Genomic DNA, 27,474 nt, shown 5'->3' on the forward strand with positions numbered 1-27,474 from the left:
TTTCACCCTCCCCCTTGTATATTTGGCAAATATGCTCCAAATTTTCTTCCTAAATTTGGGAATGAATTCATCAAAAAATGTACCGGTCATTGAATACTTTCTTCTGGAATCAGGTGGGTGATGTATAAAATATTCTATTTCAAATTCTGAGACAGTAGGGTGTAGAACCCAATCCTCTGTATCTTTTGCAGATATAACTAGATCTTTTCCTCCACCATCTTGGATTCCATCCAAATTACCTGGAATTTCAAGGCCAGAAATTCCATCCATATGATTTCTAGGGTTGCCATTATGCTCATGTGGAATATCTATTCTAGAAAGCAATGCAGAGCTTCCTAGAGAATGGTCTGAAATAAGACAGAGGAAGGTTTTGCAAGAAACAAAATCAGGTCAGGATGGAATGAATTAGAAGGGCCTAACTCACTTTGATCTATATGAACAAGATCTTCAACTGGGTAAAATTGATTAGGTTGTATGTGATCCTGAACAGGTAAATCTGAGGGCATCTTCAAGTTTGAATCCAATTGGTTCCAGTATTGTTGAAATTTTGGATGAATATGTTCAAATGGAAACCTGTTTTGTTGTGAGAGTCCAGATGATTCTGGGTTATCAAGGAGTGAATAGTGCAATCCAGGGCGGAATGCCATGGAGTTTGATGTTTCAGAAATTTTTCCCTTTGTTTGAAAATCAAGTCCTTTGTGATTTGGATTGCCATAAGATTGTACTCGGAAAGCGGGATTGTGTGACGGGATGGTTGGAAGAAAGCTGGAGAGTTGATGATAGTTCTGATCTAATTGAGCAATTCCAAGTGGGTTGAGTGTCTGAAAAGGATTATGTCCTGTGGAGAAGTCATTCGTGTTGAACCTGGGTTGTGAACTTGCCACATCATATTGGACTGTCTTTTGTCTCTTATAAGGTCCTTCTGATAACAAAAAATTATTTTCTGGATTTCCTGCTTTGAAAAGAGACCGACTAAGAAAAATGATGACAGTTGGGACTGTGACAAAACGCTGCAGAAACATCAACTTCTACATTACCTTGGTAGTTACTATGCCTGTCGGAGTGGCCTGTTTGACTGGGTATGAGTTGATGAGGTTCTGGGGGGCCCTTTCGGTCGAGCAATAGCTTCCCTCGGTTGAACACTTCGAAGAGATCTTCAGATCCTGAGTCAAAATCAAATCGAAACGCACTATCTGCGTCTGAACCCGGGAACGCTGGACGAGCCAATGCAGGTCTGGAAGCCAAGTAACACAGCACTGAGTACCTGAGAAGGCTGAGATTCGGATACATCATCATCACAAATGCTATTGCCAAACTTGAGGGGATCGTGTACTTGAACTCAGGCACTGTGGAGGGACATCTGCCTGGTCCGACTTCACAAATTTGACTCTATTGTGGTATAGTCTTCGCACCTCTGCTCGAAATAAAAGTGCGGTAGGAGCAAAGCGCCTCGCCGTGGCGCGGGTCTCTGTGAAACAGGCGGGGCTGCCCCTTGGGGTCACTGAGTGGCTTTGTTCGCCTGTGCGGGACCTGGCGTCGTTTACCGCAACAAATACATACCGACCCTTGCCGAGAGTATCTGCAGTTGAACGCAGGGTGATTGTCACAAGTTTGATAAGCTGGGATCAAGAGGTGAGACGGGTTGAGTGTGATGATAAGCTTTTGATGGTCCGAATCGCGATAGATCGCGATCCATGGCCGTCCGAGGACGTCGCCGACCTTCCAATCAAACCTGCGGCCTTCCATGTGGGATTGATTCTAGATGGATGATGAATGGCTGTCTGCGCTACAAGGCCGAGCCACACATTCCTATTTTTGGCCAAAAGCAGGTGTGTAATAATAATCCAAGGGAAAACGGGGGCCTTCCGGGCGCCAGGCCCATCAGCTTCCACACCAGAATTGGCCGCTTGGGGGTGAGCCTCTCTGTGAGACAGAGACCCTGCAGGGCCCTCCTGCAGAGAGGCTTTGTCAAGCTCGCTTCGAGCCTCGGAATGAATATGTATGTGTGAAATTCTGGACGGGGTGGTGATACCGACGGGGGCGGAGTGAAGTCCACGTGGGTTTCACAAATCCGGTGTCACCCGTTGCATCCATGAACCCGCTCACCAGGAATACCCCCGGCGGGTAGGACGACTACAGCGAGAAGACGACCGGCGACGATGTCGACAATCCCTTACAAGGCTAAGCAGGTCCAGCTGTTCGGTGGGGCAATCACTATCGATCTTCCGCCCAAAATTATTGACGTCAGGTACCGTCCAACTCCCAGCTGAAAACCCTTTTGACACGAAGCTTAACCTCACTAATGCTCTGGTTGCTTGCATGGCAAATAAAAGCACATTCCGACAAGTTCCAGATAGTCAAGAAGTCTTCATAAGCACGTCGAGTAGAGATAGCTCCGATGAACAGCTGCATCAAGGAGCAAGGACGACGGAGGATGAGTTAACGAAAGATCTTTCGATGATTATCGAAGTACTTGAGCTCGTTGATCTGAGGAACGATCCCGAGTATCTCCAACAGAACCACCCCGATGATGATGACAATGATTGCGATAACCACCCCAAATCAATCATCAAGTAGGTCTTGCTTCTCTTCCGTAACGAGTAATTTGCTCCTCAGATTTTTGTGCGTGGGGATGGGTCGCTCTCAAAAAAAAACTGATAATGAATCCTGCGGGATGGGTGTGTACCCACTAGGTACCATTTTGATTCATTGGCCCATGACAATTCGTCCAAACTGGCGACAATCAAATCGATTACGATGCCGAAAGACAGGAGACAGTTTACGGAGCCACCGGCGACAGTAGCCGCGCAGGCAAACGATCCACCATCAGATGATGAGAGCGGAATGAAGACGAGAAGGACGCCCGAGCCAGTGAAATGTTATGGTCTCCAATCAGTCGCCAAGTTCAATGAGGCCGAGTCCCACGACGTACATATCTGGCTTGCATTGTGGCGGTTGAATGGAATCGGTAATCAGGGCCGCGGCACCGACCTCGTCCTCACCTTCAATCTTCCTCACCTATCTTCTGCTGATCCGGTCCACTTTCAGCAGTCTGTTGAATTTACCGATCAAATCTTTCAGCAAGCCGCACGCAGTTTACACATTGCAGATTGGTCTCTTTTTGCTTAGCACACATATACCTCCCTCTTCACCCTTTCAAAAAAGCAACAACAATAGGTAGGACCACGTATTCACTTTATCATTCCATCCATCCCCTGTAAACCTATTGTTCCTCATAATTTTCAATCTGTTGTCCTCGTTCAAGAATGATTAGTCAATTTTTATTTCAACTCCTAATGACAAACTCTCATTTTTCAGGTACTTTCATTATCTTCCGTAACAGGCAAGGCCAAGCAAAATGTAGCTTTATCTGAAATCAACATGATGTCACCAGTTGGGTTCCAGTGAATTGAGACGGCATTAAAAGGAATACCTGCGCAATGAAAAGCGTGATTTTTGTTTGGTCAACAAATGTTCACAAGTTGGGTATTGGGAGAAAGAGATGCGAACCTGCAGGGACACCGATCCCTTCACAATAATCAGCAGGCTGAGGTGTCTCAGCTGACGAAGAAGAAAGGCCGGGGTGGCGAGGGAACCAGGAATAAACGGCGGAGGTAGCGCAGACGAGGACAAGCTGAGTGAGGGTGGGATGCCATTGAAGACATCTGACTGGGCTCGAGAAGTGGAGGATGCTGCTCAGTCGAGGGCGCAGAGGAACCATGGACTGGAGCTGGATCGAATCTGGATGCGCGTTTTGAGACGATGAATTACTCCCGCGGAAAGAGAATATGAACACCGCCGTCGGCATCGCGTCTAAGATGACCAACATCATCAGCCCATTCTGAATTTAAGATAGTGTGAATCGAAGCACATTCACGTACCGTTGCGGACAGCCATGTAGTCTCCCTTAGGGCTCCATTCAATCTCCTTGATTCCCATGGTTGGATTAGGTTTGCTATAGTCGGGTTTCAAAGGACTTGGAAGGACAGAAATCGACTCGACTTCGACTGGGTCATTTTAAGTCAACCCGCGATCGGGCCGGAAGAAAGTATTCATGACAGTTAGTTCCGAGCACCTTCAGAGCCACGATGTTCCCATTCTTACATGGAATGATCCCGTGGCCTCTTGTTCGCCCGATCCATTCCCGAGGCTCATCAAGAACTCGCTGTATTACAGAAGAAAAGCCACCCTCAGCCGATTCAGATCAAAGAATACTTGGAAAATTAAGTCAGGTGGAGATGACGAGGAGTTTATAACTGACTTCCGCGTTGGAGATCTCACTCAAATCAATTTCGCAGATCGATGTCCAAGTCAAGTCGTTCAAGATGCGTACCTGTGAACGGGTGTGGTTGATGGGGTATAGTCAGTAAAGGCCACGCAAGGGTTTTGGGGGAAAGATAAGGTTTAAAACTTGCTTTACTATCCCACCCACCCACGGCAAGGTATTCTCCTCCTGGTCTCCACTTGATGTGACGGATGCCCAAGCCGACATGAGCACTTGTATCAGTCTCTTGGTCTGGATGATTGGTGCTAGATGAGACTTTCCGCTTATGGGGCGGGACGGATGGAAGGGAGTCAGAATGGCTACGATGGAGTGTTTGGGGTGGGTGATGAGTGCGATGATCGGTGGACGAAGGATTGATTTGGGTGAGGATCTGTTTGGAGGGCTGTGGGACGAAGGCACCGAGTTTAGATCCGGTTGGTGACCACAGCTCGACCCGATAATCGAGCAGGGCTGATTCGACGATAGCCAGATATCGACCACATGGGCTCCAGTGGAGATGGGTTGGATCGACCAGTTCGGCAGAGAGCTGGAATAAACTGGCACATGTCCAAGTAAGCGTGTCGTATATGCTGACGTGGTCGTGGAAATTTCCTGGTTGTCGACAGATTAGAGCAAAGTACCGTCCAGTGGGTGAGAGAGCAGATCCGATGTGGGGGCCATGTTTGGGGTGGTGCAATTGGACCGGCTTAGGTTGGGAGTTGGACAGAGGCCAGATGGTGACCCTGAGCTGGAAGAAGGGAAATACTAATGAGTCTCTGAGGAGGATGAAGATCTCAGTTGAGAAGGATACTGACGTTCCAATCACTCCAGACCATCAAGCTGTTCCCACTCGGGCTCCATCTGACCGCCTTGTCACCACTCGCGACGCCCTCGGCCCCGATTTTAATCTGAGCAGCGAGCTGATCGGCTTCAATCGAGTAGATGAAAACCACCGATGTCGTGGACTGGCGCAGGAGTGCACATACGTACTGAGAGTTGGGCGAGAAGGAGATGGATGTGAGCAGCGGTGGGCGTCGGTCATCCTGGAGGGTGCCCGAGTCGGGCTTGTTGGACGCGTTTCCCAGGTAAGGGATCGTCGGCTGGACGGAACGCGTTGAGGACTTGACGGCCTGCTTGTCGGTGGTCGAGCCGGAGGAGGATGAGAGCAGCCTGTTCGTCTTCGGCTCCGGGTTCGCCGGATGGTCCTGCTCAGATCTCCAGCTCCGGATGACTTCCATCGATTGGCTGAGTCGGACCACCAACCGATCGCCCACCGAGGTCAAGACATAGTCGCCATTGGGCGAGACCGTCGAGGACGAGGAAGAGCTGTGCGGGAAGAGCGGGGTGAAGTCCATCGGGGGGGTGTGGTTGCTGGCTGGAGTTGGGCAGCGTTTCGCGTCTCCTTCCCCTGGGAGTCGGCTGGGTCGATCCCGGCGACCTCAGCCGGAGAACGACTCCATAAGACCGATGCCGTGCTACCAAATGACAAGAGTTAAGCCACTGATCAAACGACATCAATTTACATCTCTGCTTGGTAGCTGATATCTCGAAGGAAGCAAACCGAGTGTCTCCAAAGAAATGCTAAACCTTCTCAAAACTCAGAAACAAAACACTTTCATGAATCATCATCGGAGAAACCTCTTCAACTACACCTTTCCAAGTCGCCAACAGAGGGAAACATCAGAAATGGATGTCACTACTGGATATTCTTCCCTGGTTTTCCAAGGCATTTGGACTGTCAGAGAGAAAGGAAGATGCGGAAACAGATTCTGAGACCACTCCTGCTTCAGTTGCTGAGAGAAATACCAGCATGATCTACACTCTAAGCTGCTGGAGGCCTATTTTAATTTGTATGGCCTAAATTTTTTTAAATAAATCACAAACAAACAATAAGGTATCAATTTCTTGAGCTACTTGGCAACACCAATTCTCTTGCTAATAAAGCAAATTTTGATAGTTGTATGTACTCGCTTGAGTCACTGCAGAAATTAACTGCTTGGACAAGGCTGTCTGACCAGTTGTCAGACAGACAGACCTTGTTCTACAACTTGCTTAGCCCGGCGGACAAACCTGTCCGAGATTGTACCGGCCTGCCGAGGACTTCCTCGGGGCAAGGTGAGCCCCGCACGTGGAAGCAAATTCACTCCGGTCGAGTGTCCCAAGGTTTGCCCATTGGCCAACCAGGGCATCGGGAAGGCTAATCATGAAAGCATGTGTCTCCGCTACCTTAGCTGGGCTCTATGAATCGACAGTATGCAGCGTGATCGAGGATGACGCTTGAGCAAACTGCCAATCGCTTCATGGGGTATCTTCAGGCTTCGCAGTCTCCTCTGAATGGTCTGGTTCGACGATGGTGTTCGGGGAGGACGGCGTCAACAGACAGCCGCTCGCCGCGCAACCGCGGGTGATTGCTCGTGGCTTGGTCATGAGCGTCGGCTGGCCCAGGCCTCGACGAGAAGAACAGGGCGGCCGACTGAAGATTGCTGTGATAGATTAAGGGCCATTGTGCGTCAACCCGTTTTGGATGCTCTCGGCAGTTGGAGGCGAGTGACGTCATTGGCTTTTTCATCCTTCGATCACGCCTCATTTGGGTGATCTTAATCAGCCAGACCTCTGCTTGGACCCGCTTCTCTGGCGGAACTCTGATGGTCAGGAGAGCTCCATCCTGCACTCCCCGAAGGTATTTAAAGCACTTCCCTCTTCCTCCTCACCGCGATCACCCCCCGTCACCCATACAGTCAACCAGCTAGATAGTAAATTAGTAAACACATTCAATCAACCTCTCATCCAAGTCACGACAAGATGGCAAACCCAGGCAACGTTGCAGGTGGTCTCAAGGCAACCATTAACAACCCTGTAAGGGTCATGTTCCCCCTCGAAGTCTAATACCTGTCCCTGCTCATACCGGGTCGCTCTCGCTGACCTTCTCTTCCGCATCATACGTTGGGGCTCCATAGAACGTCTCGGACCAAGCCAAAGCCCACGCCGAGCACAGATTAGAGACCGAGGAATTCCCTTCCGTCACCGAGGAAGCCAACCAATCCAAAAACCCCAACAACGTTATCGGCGGGATCAAAGCTGCCATCAATGTTCGTCATCTGTATCCCTCACACAAATCCGTGCAGATATTAACTTCTGCTTTTTGGTTAATTCTCTTGCGCAGAACCCGAACGTTTCTGAAGCAAAAAAAGATGAGCTTCGCTCCAAGCTCGATGACGCCTAAAAAATTCGACTGTTGTTCTGTCATTATATGCCCCTTATCAATCAACAAGGATGTGTAGCATGTATTGTTGTCTCCACACGCGCGCGTATGATAGCTTATGTGCATCAATGACTCAGCATTAAATTTCGCGCCAACGAAGTCACCACTTTCTTACAATGAGTGTGATTGTGCACGATGTTATTGTTTGTGAAGCTTTTTCAAGATCGTCTGTATAAGTTTACGTCGAGGTGTCTTATGTAAACATCGTGTATCTGAATAAGTCGCCCCCAACAAGAGTATCTGAGCGTGCCCACTTCCTGTGATCCGAAAAGGTATACTGCCTTGTACATGGCGCGCTTGTGACTGAAACAATTGCCACATGAAGTTGTGGTCGAGCATTTGAAAGTTAAACTATTCTTCGGTGGCATTGATAAGTAAGATGCAAGCTGTTGTTACACAAGTACCCTGTTCCATCCCAGTTGACAGTTGTAGTCTCGAGTCTAATTAATTTGGGTACCAACGATGGAGGCAAGCCGTTCCAGATGGTTTGAGGGATGACAATCAGGATTTAGTTTACGATTTGTCAAATTACAAGGTCAAGATCGAACTCATTCAAATTACATGCACCAGGAAAAAACAATGATCACTGGTCTGCAAGTGACATAATAAAGTACAAAGGCCCCTTTGTACTTTGCTATGTCACTTGGCGACAAGTGATAATTGTTTTTTCCTGGTGATGCTGCTTTTCTTTATACTACAATCTTGTCGAAGGGCCAAAACTTTCAACTGAGATCATCAGGATCTAACGGAAGGATAGGGAACTTGTCTTGCCCCCATCTGATCCAGCCAGCAGAGCCTAGATCGATGGAATCTTGCAGTGAATCGGAGAGGATCGAGCTCGAAAGTAGAGAATAACAGCCATGGTTTTTCGCTGATGGGGACGGATGGAAGAGCCATCCAGTCGAGCGATCATACTTCAATCGACTCGGCTCAAAGGATTTCTTCAATGAACCCCCATACATCAATTCATCTGATGTCATTAGGAAAAAGGAACAATCAATAATTCAGAAAGAGTTTGGCTATGTTGTAAGGAGTAATGAACGGAATGTACTACTGACTGGTTGAGATATCCAATGTCTTATACACAATCGGAGTACTAGACGACCGTATATAATTAATCTCTCCTTGGCATTTACTGACCCACCGATAGCCTTGTTTAAAGTTCTCTTGATTTAAGTGAAGCTCTCCTGGATCGATTTGATGAGACTGATCATCGGATTCGATACCTTGGTTGATCTTCCTTAACTTCTTGAATAAGATGTTCAGAAAATTCACATCTCCTGGAATAGAAATCCTTGCACGGTGACGTATAGCGTTGGGGTTATGTTGTTGGATGGGCATCGATTGAGAGATGAATGGATGGTTCGGGGACAGAGGTTGACGTCATCGATCACAATAGTCGCAAAGTCAACAACAACGAAATCCGGAGAGCCGTCCATCAATCCTCAGAATATGGACATATAGAGAGATGCTCAACTGTAACAATTCGTGAAGTTTCGTGAGCGGACTTCGGATAGATAAACGCGACCATGGAGGTCGACATCGTAGTTATATGATCGTATACGTTGTCCACTCGACTCCGTTATCGACCGCAATCTGAAGGCCGATCTCCACATTTTGTTCAGGCTCGTCCAACGATATTCTGATCCTGGTGGTTCAATCGCTCTGTCCGTGGTTGTGTGGTGTACATAATCAGCCCTCGCTGAATGAAACTTTGGGGAAACAAAAAATGCACAAGATCGCACCTGAGTAATACCAATTGCCCTACCCCGAACGATGTCGCCCGCACGCTCGGGGGACAGCCTTCGAGGGTGGCCTCCGCCAAAATAACAACATGCCGAAAATGCCGAAATTGCGCCCGCCCTGCCAACCTCGCGCAACTCCAAGTTCGGATTTAGACAAAGTCATCATTCATAATACCTTTCCCCTCTATGTAATCACCCTCTCCAGCTTTTAGGTTAGGCTCAGGGTTAGGTCCTGGGTTAAGCTTAGGGGCCTAGAGGGGATATGAAAAAACTCTACATTGTTGTATCCAGTCAATCAAAAGTCCTTCGGATTTTCTGGCTGATCAGGGTGGGGATTTCCCATCCCGCTGCAGAAGCGTGCTGGACAAAGGAGTGGGTGTAGTCCACCACGGACCCAGTCTGCTTCAGCGCTTGGAGGGCTTGTTCCGCCTTTGTCTTCTTTTACGGGTCAAAAAACATGGCCCGGAAGGACGCCGTGAACTCTGCGTAGGTCAGGGTGGGCGGGTCCGCTGCCGCCTGGTTGAGGAACAGGGCGGCCCATACACCTGCAGTTCCGGTCATGTATGAGGACACAAATAGGATTTGTGTTGAGTTGGTCGGAAGGTTTTGGAGGCGGAGCAATCTGGTTCTTGTTGGTCTGTTAGGTTCTTAGTCTTCATCTCCGTGAAGTAGATCCTGCAATATGTTATGGTCTGTTCTATGGAGAGGAAGATAGAGTCTGGGGTCTGGGGTTCTGGGGGTTCTGGATTGAAGATGGTAGATTGCAGGATGAGGAAGAGGCTTGGATCACCAGCCTCTTGAAACTTGAGTATGGTTCATGACATGTACGTGTAGTCTATGTACATGTGAATCTGCGCTGCAGAGCCGGCGCTACAGCTCATAACACATGTATAGGGTAGCCCTTATGCTTATATGCTCATGTACATATGCTTGTAACATGATAAGCGTCACAGAAACCCAAAAGGGCCGTAATCACGCCATACTATGTAGATGTGACACCATCTGAGTCCCATGACCGCCTAGAATGTTCCATTACATATGTAATGATGTAATAAGACATTCTTTACACACTAAGATAAGAAGTACAGACCAATTGGTACATGTTATTTCATAGTGTAAACCAATGCAGAAAAATTGGCCACACTTGACAGCCTACATGTCCCAAACAGTAATGGCCATTACATAACCTATAAATTATTCTGAAACAATTAACATCGCCAAGAGGAATGCATCCCTCCCGGCAAGCTGGACTTTGACCAGCTTGGCAAGAGAAATCTACACCTCTTGGTGAGAAATCCATCTTGCCAAGGGGTGTGTCTCTTGGCGAGCTGGTCAAAGTCCAGCTCGCCAAGGGGTGTGTCTCTTGGAGAGCTGGTCAAAGTCCAGCTCGCCAAGAGGAATACACACCTCCGGGCAAGCTGAATTTTTACACCAGCTCACCAAGGGTGTTCTTCCCAGTGAGCTGGTCAAAGCCCAGTCAGCCAAGAGGTGTGTATTCATCTAGGCAAGCTGGACTTGACCAGCTTGCCAAGAGACATACCTCTTGGCAAGCTGGACTTTGGGGAATTGGTTTCCCCAGTACCGTACGCCAAGTATGTGAAAAAAAGGCACAAAGTACCGCCAGTACCCGCCCCAAGTACCGCTGGTACACGCCAGGCGGTGCCGGGTGCAGTACTTGGTCCCTGCTTTGGGAAAAAAACGTACCCGGCACCCGGGTGCCAACCGTACCCAGGTCCAAATTGTTATTCTCTAGTCTACTCTGTGCCATGTGAATCCTAGCCATCCTACACCTCCAATCTGCCAAATTCCAGTTCCAACTGTCTGCTCTGCTGTGTAGAGATTGACAAGTGGACCCAGGTACCCGCAGTGTTTTTTGTGATATTCAGACACCCGTGCCTGTACACAGCAACCGTGGTAATTTTTGCGGGTACTGCGGGTACTTGTGATTTTTTTTATCCAAAGCCCCCTCTCAATGATGGTAACAGACTGTTTCCCGGTCATTGAGAGGGTTGTTTCCTCCCGATGACCAGGATTTGTATTCCTTCTCAATGACCGTGGTCTGTCCCAGTCTTCAAGAGGGTTGATTCCTCCTGATGACAAGGACCTTCCCCGGTCATTGAGAGGGTTGTTTCCTCCCGATGAACAGGATCTGTATTCCTTCTTAATGACTGTGGTCTTTCCCGGTTGTTGAGAGGTTTGATTCCTCCCAATGACCAGGACCTGTCGTGGTCATTGAGAGGGCTGATTCCCCTTGATGACCAGGATCTGTCCTGATCATCAAGAGGAATCAACCCCCTTGGTGGCCCACCACATGCTGGCAGGTACCCGCGTGCGGGCCCCGGGTACCTGCCCACATGGCACAGGTCCACTTGGCAATCTCTACTTCTGTGTGATACAGCTCCCAGCCCCCAATCTGTGCTTCCCATGTTCACCCAAGTGTTCCCCCATTTCCAGTTCACTCTGCATGCTTTTTTAAGCAAATTTCAAGCTCCATGCTGCAATTTTTGCTTTAGTGCATGTGCATTCCCCAAATACTCAAGCACTGAAACCCGCAATGAGCTCAGCCATGTGTGAATTTATGTCTGCACTAACACTGTTAGACATCTTGCTAACATGTGCCCATATGAACCACCACAGCATCCAAATGGGAACTTAGATATTTTGCAAAGGTTTGAAATTGCAAGAATATAACCTAGATGGGCAATATATATGCTTGTAAACAATAAGGGCTTATCATATATGGTTTGGAGATCAAAACCTGCAGGGGAGCAGATAGCATCATATGACACTAGATCGGGACCAGAAATAAAGAATTAAGAAAAAAAAATCATCTTGGCTATTTGAAATTGAAATAAGCTATGGTCTTCACATTTCCCAGCTTTGAAGATTCTAGGTGTCCACTGATACAATAATAGAAAGGGAAGAATTGAAATTGAGAAAGAAATGAAGCTCCTCTGCCTTGACCAATGAAAAATGTGTGGCAGAATAAATCAATTCAAAATAGGGGAGGCAAGTAAAACAATCATATGAAGGTTACTAGCAGTTGAGGACCCATGCTGTTTTCTTATTACTGCTTGGCATCCTTTTTTCATTTGGCTGTTACATAGATTACTATTAGAGTGAATGACAAAACAAGGATAATTGGTTTTGTGTAAATCTAGTTAGCTACCGCAATTCATTAATTTTTTACAGGGATAAGGGTCTATGGAAAGTTTGGAGAGGACATACTATCATCATAAATGGACCGCCGAGCTACAGGCGATGAAATTGGTTGATGATTGGCGGCAGTGGTAATTGTTGAAATCCTGCCCAATGCGGAAAACTTGTTAGACACATGAGGGAAAAATTCTTAAATTTTTAATGATTCCTACCAACCTATAAAATCCTGGTTCCAGTCCGTCCTGTTATGGAATCAATCAAATATTAGGTTACCACAGTTTAAGATTATCATTCTTCACCAGACTTTAAATCTTAGAGACTTCAGAACTCTTCAGAACACAGCAGATGGACAATATTGACCTTGACATCAACTATAACTTCCTCTTTTTTAGCAGGGCCATCAACACCTGTTTTAATTAAAGATGATTAATTTAATGCAACTGTCAAAAATAATTGGCATCATTCTGCTTACCTTTAAAGAATACTAATACAGTAGGATCAGGGACATCTGTTGAATCAAGGGAATTTATTGGTTGTATCACAACATGAGTGTGACCAAGAACACTCTTGGTCTCAGGGTCCAGCTGCACTGGTCCTTGCAGATACCTGAGAGATAACAAATAAATTAAATCACAATATGTTGTTGAATAAATGTTCATGTCTTTCAAAGTGTAAAAAAATAATTAAAATTTGACATACGTATTTTTTGGATTGGTGAATACCCCGAGGACAATGTTCCGAACTTTCAGAGTAATGGTGAAAGGTTTTTTGGCAGGAATTTCATCCAGGTTCTTGGGTTTAATGAATTTGCAAGAAGGCATGTGGTTCTGGTCTGGCACCTATGAAAATCCGTTTCAAGAAAGCACCACACCTCAATCAACTGTAGCTGCATAGAACTGAGTAATTTTCAAATAAAGATTTACCATTCCCATCACTATACCATTACAGCCTGGTTTTTTTTCTAGTTGTTTCCCATTCATTATCTCGGCGCCACCAACTTTTCCAAAGGATGTCAAACAAAAGTTAATCTGGACAAAGAGAATAAAGCAAGGATATTAGAAAAACAGTGCCCATCTTTGGTAAAAATCTCAAAAAAGAAAGTCTAACAAAATTGTTCGGGCTAGTCAATGAAGGCGATTGAGCTCCTGTTGGTTTCCCATCGGTGAAAGCCCCATTTTGGATTGCTCCTTGGACCAAGCACTGGTTTTTATCTGCGTTGTTACCTCCACCGCCTCCTCCCCTTTGACCACCACCATCACCACCTTTGTCTCCGCCTTTCGGGGATCTTTTGCGCAACCTGCGGTTCTCTAACTGAATGCGCCGAGTTTTTTGAAGCATGCGTGTGTATAAATCTATGGGAGCAGAATCATCCTCTTCGGAGGCGAGGTGGTTGCGATTTGTAGATGTAGTACTAGTTCCGGCCTCGTCTTGTCCGAGGTCGATTGTCTCTATCAGTGAAGTCGTTCTCAGGTTTTGGTTTTGGAAGGATTGAGATGGCGAAGAAGTCTGCCTAGAATCTACGCTCATTGCCATCAATCAGACCCATCGCTCGATTTTCTGTTAATGGTGGATGTGGGACGTACTTTCTGTGAGGGGCCTGCCCGGTGTCGAAGAAGTTGAGAATGAAAGGGATTCGGATTTCAACGAAGTTACGAATGAAAAGATTACCAGAAGGAATATGTCTGGGAGAAACATGGCTTTCTAGTGGAGCCTGCGGGTTCTGGAATAACACGACTAGGGAGAGGGGGGGGGGGGATTAGAGTACGTCGAGTACGAAGATGTTGTGGTTGAATGAGCCGAAGTTCTTAGAGAGTGAGGAAAGAGGAGCACAAGCGGAATCAGAATTATATTTTGTGTCTCCAGGATTCACTGAATCAGGTGGTGAGCTCTTCAAGTAGCCTTGACTCCAGTTCATCTGTCGTAAGGTGAACCCAGCAGCCGGGTACTTAACGATGAATTGATTCGTCGGGTCCTGTCGAGAAATTATAAAGTCTTGAGCTTATGGTAACGGATTTGAATGTTGCTATTGTCATACCAACCCTTTCAATTTTTCGTCTTGATGTTGGGTAGCTGCCCTAATTACTTAATCACAAGCTGCATTTTGCTCTGCTAGTCGATATTGCCTTAGCTGAGCATACACCCTAACTTCACACAAGTTCCGTGTGGCTATTAGTATTGGGCTGATGGCTCGCCGGAGGGAATAAGTCTGAGCTGGGAGCGGGTCTCTTTCAGTAGGTTAATCACACTTTTATTTTGTCCTTCCAACATGGCAATTTTTTGTTAAGCTTTGATCCCAGTGTCTCATGCGCCTGCATCTCCACTTCATCTCTTGTCCATTTTGTAACCACCCATCCCATCATTTTTGAATAATTTTTGGATTAAGTGTGCCCTTCTCACCCCCCACCTCCTGTTTTTTCTTACAAAGAGTACTGAAAGAGATTGGGGCACATCACCCCACCAAGCCATTGGAATGTGTCTTCAAGAGACTTGCGCACCAACCATGCCAAATTTATCACTCTGGGAGATACAACAGATACACTTGCAACGGCATTCATATGAAACACCAGGTGAACAGCTGTGAGCGATCGAGGAGAAGAGACTCCGAAGGAAGCGAACAAGATGAGAAAACGACTTGTACCTATGAAACACCAGGTGAACAGCTGTGAGCGATTGAGGAGAAGAGACTCCGAAGGAAGCCAACAAGATGAGAAAACGACTTGTACCTAATCGGTACAAGGTGAGTGACACGGTGAGATGAGTGTGTATTCCTTTATCAAGAATAAGATAAAGAAATATAAAAGGGACTAAACCTATGAAACACCAGGTGAACAGCTGTGAGCGATCGAGGAGAAGAGACTCCGAAGGAAGCAAACAAGATGAGAAAACGACTTGTACCTAATCGGTACAAGGTGAGTGACACGGTGAGATGAGTGTGTGGGGAAGAAGGAAAAGTAGAAGCGGAACTGGAAGCGTGAACGTGATACATGAGAGTAATGAAACTTAATGTATGAGAGACAAGCTTTGAAGATCCGCGCTGGTTAATCCCGAAACCTAATCACACCATCTGTACACGTGTGACATCCATTCTTTATTGTTACAATTCACAGTTGTCCGTTTGCTCCAGGACCGCAAACATAGCTCCCGCAATGGCACAGCACACGCCGTCTATAAGTTAATAACACACCACCACACACTGCCTAGGCTACGAAAGGATGCGACTCATAAGTGTCGCGGCTGGAAACGCTAATTCAGTGACATAGACCTCTATGTAATTCCGGCACCACTCGCTACCGTCGCAATGGGTTAGTAAATGAAGTATTTGCCACGTATTCATCAATGTATCCACACTGCCAGCATAATTGGCTGGGTTGAGGTTATCCCAGTTAAACTGGGATGAACTCAACCAATTTAAACTTGGTTGATCTCAACTCATGAAATATAAATCCAAGGTGCCCCCCTTGGGTTTATATTTCATTGGATGAAATCAACCCATTTTAAATTGGTTGAGTGCATCCCAGTTAAACTGGGATGAATTCAACCCAGCCAAATATGCTGGCAGTGCCAAGCTAGCAGGTAGTCATGTTGAGCAATTATTATCAATGTACACAAAATCCGCATCCGGCGGGGCTGTGACCCGCTCAGAGGACCTGCGGTCTTGCTACGGGCACTTCGGACCGGTTAAACTTACAGGCTCGAGGTCCTCCAATACATACGATACACCACGGGGTGCATTCCTGGAAATGCCCTGCATCCCGCAGACGTTTCTGACTGAGGAGTGTCCAGAGGATGCAGAGGATGTCCGGGGGGCATCCAGCGGACACAAGGTGCGCTGAGCATCACTTGGACGTTTCCGGTGTGGTAGACGGAAAAGTGGAAAAATAAAAAGTTTTTTCTAAGTCACATAATTACTCATACTAGGCCTCAAGATAACATCAAATGGACCCCAGAAATGGATTTTACGGCCAATTTTACCCCTAGTCACCACTGGAAGCGTCACTGGAGCCCCTCTGGTTTGGAACCTACACTTCCTTGGACATGGGACATCCATCACACGTTCAACATACCCAGTCACCAGCCTGTCACAAGCCTCAAGTCAAGGATCACAGTATTATGCTTATACACATCACAGGATACAAGCATACATCTCCCCATCAGACTATAGTCATCACATAGTATCAAGTACTCTTCTATTTCCATATTATGATGTCATCATGCACTGATTCTGCAGCCTCAGACTTCATTTATGCACCCCCTGCATCCACCTGTCAACTCATGCAGCCTACTGTCACTTTACGCAGCCTTCATGTGGCCCTACTGCATTCTTATGACATCATTTATGTACCCCTGACACAGTATGATATCATTTGTATCTATTCTCACCAGCTAAAATCCCTCACCCTGTTGTCCAGATGGGCTGAAACCCTAACCCACAAGCCCTCTGGGGCTCCAATTCTGTCTATATAAGGAGCTCTCTCCTCCCCAGTTGTCAGCTCCTCAGCTCAGTACTCACCAGTTATTTACATACCACCCTTCACACTTACCATCACCACCACACATCACTACATCCCGTATATTTGCAAATAACTACTGAACTCACTCTCAAAAATCTCACATACCTGTCATCGAACAACTTCATCTGGAATTAGACCAGACCTTTCACTTGATTAAAACCTGCCAAGCATAGCTTGGTGGGTCTTGTTGACTGATAGCATAGAAGGGCAAAGTTTGCACCTCCATCATCCCCTTCTCCATTCAGCAAAAGGGTTTCACAACCAATTTTGAGTCTTACAAGGGAGTCCCCCATGTGATAGGATAATCTTGTTTGATCGACAACGTATAACCAATTTCAATCAAAATACCAAAACCTTGTCAACGGATCTTGACTTCGTGCGGCTAAAGGAATCAAATTCATCACCAAATCTATCAAACTCAACGGCATATTCAGTTATTCTGTTGGACAACTAGTGAAATTTTAGGAACCATCCAAAGGACCAATTACAAACCTCAGAGAAGAACACATAACTACCGGACCTGAAAGGAGTTTTTTCAAAGGAAGCGGCTGATTATATACTGGAAGACGGTGTGTCGTACCAAAGGATCCGGATAATTAGATACCGTTAGAAGAAAGACTCTGGAACCCACTCGAAGGAAGCAGCCAATTATATACTGAAAGACGGTGTGTTGTACCTAAGGATTTGGATAATTAGAATACTGTTTGAAGAACACTCCCAGAACGGTAAAGTTATTTATATCAATTATCAAAAGAAAACCCCCAATTTGCCCTGGTAAAGAGACCAGAGACCAGATATTATTGTTTCTTTTTCAGAGCATAGTAACAGTTAGCAGCGGATCATCATAATATGAAACTACGAGATCAACAACAATTAACATGAATATAGCGTTTGGCGTACCAGATTTTGAGGATACAATTAATTCAAGAACCACTTCAAGGACAAGACCATTTACGAGAACTCCGGGTATAATTAGGAATACAACAAATACAATGCCAACTCAAACAAGGAAAGAAAGCAAAACAAGATCAGATAATCAATTCAGATATCCAACTGAAGAGGACTTACCCGCCTTAGATGAAACTCAACCAAAACAAAGCAGACTCGACCAAATCCTCAGAATATCCAAGTTCTAGTTGACATGGTTTGGTTGAGATCCTGTTGATGAGGCTGGGACCACAGTGGTCTGATACAGCTTTGGGATTGTGCTTGCTGTATCAGAAGAGTTCTTCTTTTTTATCAGCTGCACACCCTTTGGCTATTGACAAACCCAAAGCTCACTGCTTACCTTTTTGGTGCGCTGTTTTGCTTGGGTCACTTAGGCTCTTTGTTGGTTATAGACGTGGCTGCTAGGAGAGGAACAAAGTTTCAGCTTCCGCTTACTCCTAATGTCTGGGAGCCACATGCATATGCATGGACCTGATGGGGATAGCGCGGACTCGCCGTTCCCCCTTGTGGGGTTAGGGTTACGCTCCTTGCGCTTCCTGTGCTCTGGGGCTAACCCCAAGTCTTGACAATAGTTGCCCGTCCAGCCGAAAGAACAACTCTGCTACTTGCCCAATACCACAGTGTCCTGGCCCTCAACAGTCCTTCCCTCCCTGCTCATTAACATACAAATTTGATCAAATCCCCTACATCAAACCAATCCAGCCTGAATCAAGGACCAATAATCCCACTTGATTGCCCCACATTTCCAACAGCAAATCCAACATCTCAAATCCAAACCCCAAAACCATTGAGACAAGACAGATCAATCCAGATCTATTTGCTGAAGATGAAGAACAATTTGCGGAATACGTTTTTGAAGGCAAAGACCTCTCAGCTGAACCCAGCGGACATCAATTTAACCTTTGTGAAATGACACTACAACGTGAGGGTCAGGAAGTCCTCTGGGACTCAGGAGCTTCAGACAATGTTACAGGTGATAGGTACGCCTTACATGAATTCACTGCACTTGATTGACCCATAGCTGTCAAGGTGGCGACTGACTCCAGTTGTGATTACATCACAGGCATGGGTACCTTGCGATTTGTTGGGATTAACGGGGTGATCATTGTAGTTAAACAATTTTACTACTGTGAGTGTGCCTGCTCCACTCTTCTGTCTATTGCGGCATTCAAGAAATCTAATGCCCATTTTGTGGTGAACAGAAATTTTGACTCCATTGATCTGGTGACGGAAAGCGGCTGTGTCCTCTTACACAGTGAATTCAACCCTCTGAACAACACTTGGCCCCTACCGCTTCCCATTCAAGCTGTTGTTTCCCCTTCCTCAACTCCAATTGCTCCACCAGCTTGTAATGACGTGTTTCAGCCAGTTCTTGCAAATACAATCTTCAAATCTCCCAACCTTGTTGAGCACAGTCATTTCACATGGAATCCTGAAAAACTGACTAAAGATGAGAAAACATTGCTTTTCTGGCACAGACTTTTTGGACATGCAAGTTTGAGAAAGATCAGAAGACTAGTGAAACTCCAACTGGGCTATGGCCTCCCGACCACAATGCCAAAAGGATCCATCAAATGTCCTGTTTGTTCCATCTGCAAGGCAACACAGACTTCTGCTATGGGAACCACGAAATGGTGTGTTGAGAAACTTTCCGTGGTGTGTGTTGATCTCATGGGTCCCTTCAAAACACCTACTATGACTGGGGGACAATACGCACTCACAATGCGTGACGTGTTCACCTCATACAGTGAAGTCTGCATTCTCAAAGCTAAGAGTGGGGCTGCCAAAATGCTTATGCAGACTGTATCTTGGTGGGAAACCCAGGTTAGATCTAAGGTGAAGATACTACGCTCAGACAATGGCAGCAAATTTGATTCCAAAGTCCTTGGTAAGTACCTCACCAACAAGAGCATTGTAGCAGAGAGCTCCTTACCTTATCCCCACTTCCAGAATGGCGCGGCCAAAAGGTACAATTGGGCTGTTTTGGACATGGGCCGGAGCATCTTGTACAACAGCGAGTTACAAGGAATTTTGGGGATACACCTTCCAATGGGCTGCTGGACCCTCAACCGGATTCCAAACCGCATCACTGGAGATAAGACACCATACAAGTTTTTCTTTGGCGATAAACCTCAGCTGGATCGTAGACGTGTGTTTGGTTCTCAGGCTTATATTCTGGTTGCTCCGGAAAAACAAAAGAAACTTGACAACAGGGCAGTCAAAGGTCTAGTTGTTGGTCACCTTCCAGAGTCAAAGGGTTGGATGTTTTGGTTGCCAAAGAACAAGAAGCTAGTATCATCAGCGTGGGCCAATTTTGGGAGGAACACGCTCCCACCGGCAGACAAGAACGACCTCAATGCAGCAGTAAACAAACCTGCGGAATCATCACCTCCTCAAGAATCAATTCCGAACGCAAAGCAATTGATTCTCAATGACTTCAGCCAAGAAAAACTGGTTGACCTGCAGGAAGAACTAGTTGGCCAATGCCAACAGGATTGCACTGATGTCAGCCTTAGAGTCAACTCAGCTGACCTAAAGTCTGCCTTTTTCTACTTTTTACATATGAATTACTTCATATCTTTTTCATCTTATGAAATAACCTTGTTTTGACTTCATATTCTGTTTCCTCATGCAATTTTAACCCTAGTTACAACTTACCAATTCTTGGTAACTACATTCCTTCCCTGAGTTATTGAGTTGTGGTGCGCATGCGCAGTTGTGACGTGTCAGCGCTACCAGGCGCGCCAAACCACATGTACATATGTAAATTACATAAGAAAACTGTGAAAATTTTCGTAGTCTGGATCTCCCTTTCCTGAGGCGGATACACAGACTTCAGCACACCAGAACCACGCCCCAGATAACCCCAGGATCACCACCAAAGAGTTTACAACACTCCCAGTATACCTACCGTCACAGGTACCTAGGATATTGACAGTAAGTAACCTCTTTCACTGAACCTTGTTTATCTCAGAGGTACAAGTCTGTGTCTTGCTTGATCTGCTCTTTTCTGCTGGCCTTTGCCTCTTCTTGATCACAGGGCTGTCCCTCCATATCTGCTGGCCTTTGCCTCTTCTTGATCACAGGGCTGTCCCTTCATATCTGCATTATTTTTCTGTGGTTTTTTCAAGAAAAAAACCACATAGGTTTCCCTTTAAAGAACCTTGACTATCCAGAAGGAAGCTAAAAAATTGTGGCTGGATTAAACTTATCTAATCCAGGATCCCTCCACGTTTCTTTGGTGAGAGGAGGCTGTAGCACTCTCTAGCACAGCTTGGCAGCACTCTTCTGAAGATTTAGCATTGCCAGTGGAAGTGCATTCCCACCATAATAACCTTGACTTCTGCTTATCTTGATCCTGCTCAGTTTCTCTCTTTTTTTCTCTCTCTCTTTATATTTGTATTTTCTTTATCCAAAGAAATCCAAATATTACCCCCCTTTTTCTTGTGTCCTGCTGTCACTATAGAGACTCAGGCTCACAGCTGATGACTTGGAGGCGGTGCCGTCCACTTTCAAGGCAGCCATGCGATCCCCTGAAGCAGAACATTGGAAAGCTTCTGTGAACACCGAGCTTGACAATCTGAAGCAAAAGCAAGTATGGACTGTGCGGAAACTGCCGACTAATTGTAGGAGGTTAGGAGCGAAGTGGGTTTTTGCAAAGAAGAAGAACCCTGATGGATTGGTGAAATACAAAGCAAGATATGTTGCAAAAGGGTTTAACCAGAAAGAAGGGACCAAATTTGCACACACTTTTGCTCCAACGGCCACTTTCACATCTATGCGGATCCTATTGTTGATTGCGGCTAAGAATGACTGGCCAATTTACAATTTCAATTTTTTGGCTGCATACCTGAATGCACCTATTGATGAAGAAGTCTGGGTGCAAGCCCCAGAAAGTTTAGATGTGAACTTTGATGAAGCTTGTCTCCTACAGCAGGTGCTCTACGGCACAAAGCAAGCGGCACGTTGTTGGTGGAAACACCTCAGTAGTATGCTGGCAGATCTTGGCTACACCTCAAGCTACTACGACTCTAGCGTCTATACCCTTAGTCTTAGAGAATACCGGTCCTTTATTTGGGTGCATGTGGAAAATGGAATTGTCACTGGGTCCTCAGATGCGGCCCTGAAATTATTAGAAACACAGTTGAAGGGGAGCCTGGAAATTAAATGGAAAAAGGGGCTAACAAGCATGGTGGGTATGAAGATTACCAGGAACAAGGACAGTTTTGAACTCACACAACCTCTTCTCATCGAGAAGATCCTCAAGGAGCACTGGGAATGGATGGTGTGACTTGTCATCCAACACCTTTACCTGAAGGCTACACCGCCAATACGGAACCCAATGCACCAGGTATCAACAGATCAGATTTCTTATCAACAATTGGGGGCCTGAGTTATGTTGCGGTAGGAACACAAACGGACATTGCATACAGCGTGAATTATCTAGCGCCCTTCTCCAGCAAACCGTCAAATCTACACTGGAAAGGCCTACAACACTTGCTCGGATACCTGGAGGAAACCAAGATCACTCCGCTTAGAATACATCCATGCAAGTCAACCAACACACCTGTCGAATGTTTCTTTGACACAAATTGGGGGGGACCTAACTCAAGGTCCACTTATGGAGTTATGGTCCGGCCATATGGAGCACCCGTGATGTGGGTTTCACGGAGGTTAGTCACAGTAGCCAGCTCAACCTGTCAAGCTGAGTACATGGCACTCAGTCATGCAACACGGCATTCACTTTGGATAAGGAATCTATTGTATGATATAAATGGCACGAATTTCCCGGTGACAATATTCTGTGATAATCAATCAGCAGTAAATATTGGTTCTGAAGACACATCAAACAAGCGGACTCATCACATTGAACGGGAATTTTACATCACCAATCAAGCAATGTAAGAGAAGAAAACCAACATCAGGTGGATCCCGGGGATGGACCAGATTGCGGATGTTCTCACCAAGGCTCTAGGGAAAACGGCTCATTCAAAATGCAGTACAATTATTCAGGGTTTTCTTCAATAATGTATGTTATACTATTGGTTCTATATATATATATATATTTTCTTGCTCTATATCTCATATTCACAGGTTTCTTGTTGAGGGGGGGGGGATGTTGTGACACTGTCTTAGATCTTGACTGCAACACCTGTCACAGGCTTTGTACATAGATTATATAGTTCTCTCGTATCACTTCTGAATATTATTCATTAGTTTCTCCGAGCTCACTCTCCAACATTTACACTTAGACCCTTGAGATGCCTGGCTATCTCCTGCCACCTTTGTGTGCATTTTTCTTCTTCCCAAACCCAAGATATGAGGCGTGTAGTAAAAAAACTTCATGCTGGCAAAAACAGTCAAGGTATAACTGTTTTTCAAATGAGCTCCCTTGGAACCTTGAGTGAACAGGCCCAAATGCATTTTCTCACGTAGTTGGTTGGCAAGGCTGGACATCAGTCCTGGATACTGTCTGGTTTTAAACTCGCGCATTGATGGTTTAGGTTATGCATGTGGTGATGCATAAATTCGGGGTGCATGCAATGCTCAGGCTTTGTCAATTGACTCGGACTTTGGACTTGGTTTCTTCTGGCCAACCATCACTTTTCGCCGATAAACTTCTCTCCCCTTTTTCTTTCTTTCTTCTCAAATCAAATCTCTACAATCAACAAACTCAAAGGTTATTCTTCTTTGTAACCTAATCAACCAAATCAAACGTACAATCTCAACCATTGTTGATCTCTGACATCTAGGAGGAGCTAGATTCAGCTTCTGGGAAGGTAGTCTATTTAGTGACCTCATCCATCCTTAACATCATATATTAAAATATTGAAATCGTTACATTGTTTTGCTAGGCTGTTTTGTCGTGATAATCCTTGTGTCTTACATCTTCGTCGTTGCTATTGTATCAAGATTTTTCTTTTTGCGTTGATTCATATCTTTGAGGTATTTTTTCATTATTGTTATCTATCCTTCTACAAAACCGGTTCTAACAACTTTTTTTCTTTATTCAAAAAGTGTATTACTTTTATTGAGTTCTTAAATTATAACTGTTTCAAAAAGTAATCTATCTACCATTTTTACAGATACCTGTCATTTTTTTCTCTTGAGGAAAGTATATGGATTTACACTAAAATGATGTTTTACAGACCTCAGGCTTGGCTTTTGCAACCCACCAACTTCAATGTGTTATTATGAGCAAGGAATGATGAAATTTGATAATCTTAGAGCATCAAAAATTAGCCAAGATGCAGGGCTTTCTTAATATCCAAAAATATTGGTGAAATCTTTGGTGGTAAGGGAGCTAATGCAACATTTGTTGAAAATGGTGTTTTTGGCCATTCCTCTCAGGCCTAAATTACCGATGCCGCATAAGTCCCTCCGGTGGAGGCGCACCCTCGGACTTAGCTAAGTTTGACGCCGGGCCCTCTCCGGTCGCGCCTGCTGGACCAAGAGGATGCCGATCAACACAGCGGCTGCTCAACAAACGTCCTTGGCCGGGCCCGTTCAGCTCATGGTGTGTACCCTCCGTAATGTGAACTCAATAATAAGTCCGTCGAGATTTTGGGCTGAACTCGTGAATTGTGGCAAGGGATGAAAGCCTTTTGAGTTTTCCAGCCATAAAAATCCTTGAAAATCTACGTAGAATCTAGGCTCCCCAGAGGGGGCAAAAGGCTGGCGGAAGTGCCTCCCGCCGGAGGGCTCGCCACGCTTTTACAGTTGCGCAAGGCATCCTACCGTACAAGAAATACCCCCGGGGGACCCCTGTCCGGAATTCCAGGGTCTGAGTTTTTAATTTGGGTCATACTTTACGCACTACCAAAAATTACCATGTGCACTCCAAGAATGTTGGAGTGGATAACTTTGCACTCCAGAATAATAATAATCTGGAGTGCACAATCATCCACTCCAACAATCCAGGAGTGCAAGACCATGCACTCCTAGTTTTTTGGAGTGCACAAGAATGGCACTACCATCATATTTTTGAGAAATCCGATCTTGGAGTGCATTTTTGTGCACTCCAAAAAATATGGAGTGCACAGAGTTTCACTCCAAAAACTTTGGAGTGCACAAAAACACACTACCACGCCATTTGGAGTGCAGGGCAATACAAGAGTATTTTTGGTTGATTGCTATTGAAAAAAAAAAAAAACAATGTGTTCAAACTAAAGGCTGGGTTTACAGATCTAGGCCCTTCTGGATAGACAAAAGCCAGCCTTTGGCGTCTTCAGAAGTCAATTTTGATGCTGTGATGGGTGGGGGGATGGGTTTGACACCATTTTCCCCATTCACCTGGAGTAAAACCCAGTGATTACCACAAAGAAAGAGGAGGTACATTGGATCCCAGGCTGAGTCTTTGGGACCAAATTCCCCATCTGGCCAGGTCTCTAGGCCGGTATCTGCAGAACTTCTGGATACGGACCTACTGGTGGCCCGGTTTGGCCTTCGGCCGGGGTTTAAGACTTAAGAGCCGCCTACAGGCGACCACTTAGGGCATCGGCTGAAACAGTGCCCGATCCGGGATCTTGTATCCCGTAACGGGCTTGAGGGTGAAACTCGGCTGTGTTTCTGATTCCCTTTCCAGCTCTTTCGGCCAGACGTGATTGACCAATACAAACTGAGCCGCCGGAGGGGGATCTAGTGGTTCTACATACCAGAGGAACCACTTCAGAAGGTGTTGAAAAAACTCAAGTAACTCAATTCAAACGTCAAATCTTACCACCGCTCAGATAATCAAAGCTGCTTGGATCAGTAATCAACAAAGGAGCTTCGCTGGGCCTTTTGGGATTGGATGGGACATCTTCATGGGATGGAACGACTTTGTCTTGAGAGCGGGTGGTACCAACGTTGGGAGAGAGTTCCTTGTTTGTGGGTGGTGAGTCTGAAGGAAGTCGAGATTGATTGGTTCCAGGGTTGGAGACGCAGGTTGATGGACCTCGCGGGGATTGAGTAGCAAGATCCAGATCCAATTGCACAGGGGCCAATCCCGTTGGTAGAAGTGCCTGAGGGGCGGTCTGAGGGTTTGTCGTGGTTGGTTCTGGTGTCTGAGGGGCCATTGCGGTCGGTTGTGATGCCTGAAAAAAAGCAAACATTTGTTGCATTTGATTCCATATCTCAGGAGGAACGTTCATGCCATTTGTCTGCTGATGATTCGACATGGTGTGTTCCGGGGAGGATGGTTGTATGTTTGGACAATGTTGTGGATGGTGGGTTTGGAGATTTGCGTGGTTGATAAGTATGGAAGGACTTCAGTGTTAGCACGAGGCAGGTGGGGATGCAGATTGGAGTATGTGGGTGTGTACTCCAAAATGTATAGTAGTACACATTTCTGCACTCCATTTTCAGATGACCGGGGGTCCTCAGGAAGGAGTGCACGGATCAACACTCCAAAATATTTGGAGTGATATTTTGAGCACTCCAAGGGGAGACTGACCTTAGAGTGCTCAAAAGATCACTCCAAATATTTTGGAGTGTTAATCCGTGCACTCCAAAATCTTTGGAGTGCGCAGGGTGCACTACCTTTTGGAGTGCGCAGGGTGCACTACCTTTTGGAGTGCGCAGGGTGCACTACCTTTTGGAGTGCGCAGGGTGCACTACCTTTTGGAGTGCGCAGGGTGCACTACCTTTTGGAGTGCGCAGGTTGCACTACCTTTTGGAGTGCACATGGTAATTTTTGGTAGTGCGTAAAGTATGACCCTTTAATTTTTCCCGGTATTTTTTGGCCAAGATCCGCAGCAATGACCAGTCATCAACAGGTTTTATCCTCTTTGGTGGCCGGCTGACCGGTCATCAAGAGGTTTTATCCTCTTTGGTGGCCGGCTGACCGGCCATCAAGGAGGAGTTGTATCCTCCTTGATGGCTGGTCAGCCGGCCAACAAGGAGGATAAAACCTCTTGATGACCGGTCAGCTGGCCATTGAGAGGGGTTGTATCTCTGTCAATGACCAGTCACAGCCGGCCATTGAGAGGGGTTGTATCCCTGTCGATGACCGGTCACAGACGGCCATTGGGAGGGGTTGTATCCCTGTCGATGACCCCTCAGCTGGCCATCAAAGAGGATAAACCCTCTTGATGACCGGTCAGCCGGTCATCAAGAGGTTGTATCCTTGCCTCTGCGATGACCGGCTGACCGGTCATCACTGGGATCAGAGCTAGCCTAACTAAGCCTCTTGAACGGAGGGGGGAACACCCGCGTCCTGAAGGGACTCTCTGTAGGAGAGGCTTATGACTAATGTTGTAATTTTGGCTTGAGGGTTTGGGTTGTTTGTGGCTGTCTAGCCATATTTCTTCTTTTTCCCCTCACACAACAAAAACCGTTCCAACCCGGGTGAAGCTATGAAGGGGTGGAACAGCCAAGCTTCTTGGCTTCCAGTTCCTGTCCTCAAAGTGAAAATCTGTTGCATGAGCTGGATTGGGCAAGACATCTAAAACAGAGCTTGGTTCCTGGGGATTGAATTGAATTCTGTACCGTTTTTCAATACATTCACATGATACAGCTCAGAATGACCTTCAAAACCAAAAGTTTGAAGGAGCATGGAAAGAGAAGGGTTGGGTTCTCAGGGATGAGTGTAGCGTCAAAAGATGG

At 46.0% G+C, this 27,474-nt stretch overlaps 5 protein-coding genes across 5 annotated transcripts; 2 read left to right on the plus strand and 3 right to left on the minus strand.

The window, feature by feature from the left end:
* Positions 1-2,159: 2,159 nt before the first annotated feature.
* Positions 2,160-3,129, plus strand: PtA15_2A432 (uncharacterized protein; the record flags this gene model as incomplete). The annotated part of the gene is made up of 3 exons (XM_053166454.1): positions 2,160-2,248; positions 2,334-2,573; positions 2,694-3,129. The coding sequence occupies 3 exons, from the start codon at positions 2,160-2,162 to the stop codon at positions 3,127-3,129; spliced, it is 765 nt and encodes a 254-aa protein (XP_053017674.1).
* A 185-nt stretch (positions 3,130-3,314) lies between these two features.
* Positions 3,315-5,619, minus strand: PtA15_2A433 (uncharacterized protein; the record flags this gene model as incomplete). Its single annotated transcript, XM_053166455.1, has 7 exons — positions 3,315-3,433; positions 3,511-3,813; positions 3,882-4,007; positions 4,105-4,165; positions 4,262-4,333; positions 4,416-5,012; positions 5,080-5,619. 7 exons carry the CDS (start codon positions 5,617-5,619, stop codon positions 3,315-3,317), a joined length of 1,818 nt encoding a protein of 605 aa, XP_053017675.1.
* A 1,447-nt stretch (positions 5,620-7,066) lies between these two features.
* On the plus strand, positions 7,067-7,487 carry PtA15_2A434 (uncharacterized protein; the record flags this gene model as incomplete). Its single annotated transcript, XM_053166456.1, has 3 exons — positions 7,067-7,120; positions 7,222-7,353; positions 7,428-7,487. The coding sequence occupies 3 exons, from the start codon at positions 7,067-7,069 to the stop codon at positions 7,485-7,487; spliced, it is 246 nt and encodes an 81-aa protein (XP_053017676.1).
* Positions 7,488-8,248: 761 nt separating this feature from the next.
* PtA15_2A435 (uncharacterized protein) lies at positions 8,249-9,142 on the minus strand (the record flags this gene model as incomplete). Its single annotated transcript, XM_053166457.1, has 3 exons — positions 8,249-8,496; positions 8,585-8,806; positions 9,004-9,142. The coding sequence occupies 3 exons, from the start codon at positions 9,140-9,142 to the stop codon at positions 8,249-8,251; spliced, it is 609 nt and encodes a 202-aa protein (XP_053017677.1).
* Positions 9,143-12,359: 3,217 nt separating this feature from the next.
* On the minus strand, positions 12,360-25,946 carry PtA15_2A436 (uncharacterized protein; the record flags this gene model as incomplete). Its single annotated transcript, XM_053166458.1, has 9 exons — positions 12,360-12,382; positions 12,500-12,576; positions 12,647-12,672; positions 12,791-12,837; positions 12,903-13,036; positions 13,130-13,269; positions 13,354-13,458; positions 13,538-13,641; positions 25,610-25,946. The coding sequence occupies 9 exons, from the start codon at positions 25,944-25,946 to the stop codon at positions 12,360-12,362; spliced, it is 993 nt and encodes a 330-aa protein (XP_053017678.1).
* Between the last annotated feature and the right edge of the window lie 1,528 nt (positions 25,947-27,474).

This window comes from Puccinia triticina, chromosome 2A (assembly GCF_026914185.1).
Source record: "Puccinia triticina chromosome 2A, complete sequence".
Lineage (NCBI taxonomy): Eukaryota > Fungi > Basidiomycota > Pucciniomycetes > Pucciniales > Pucciniaceae > Puccinia > Puccinia triticina.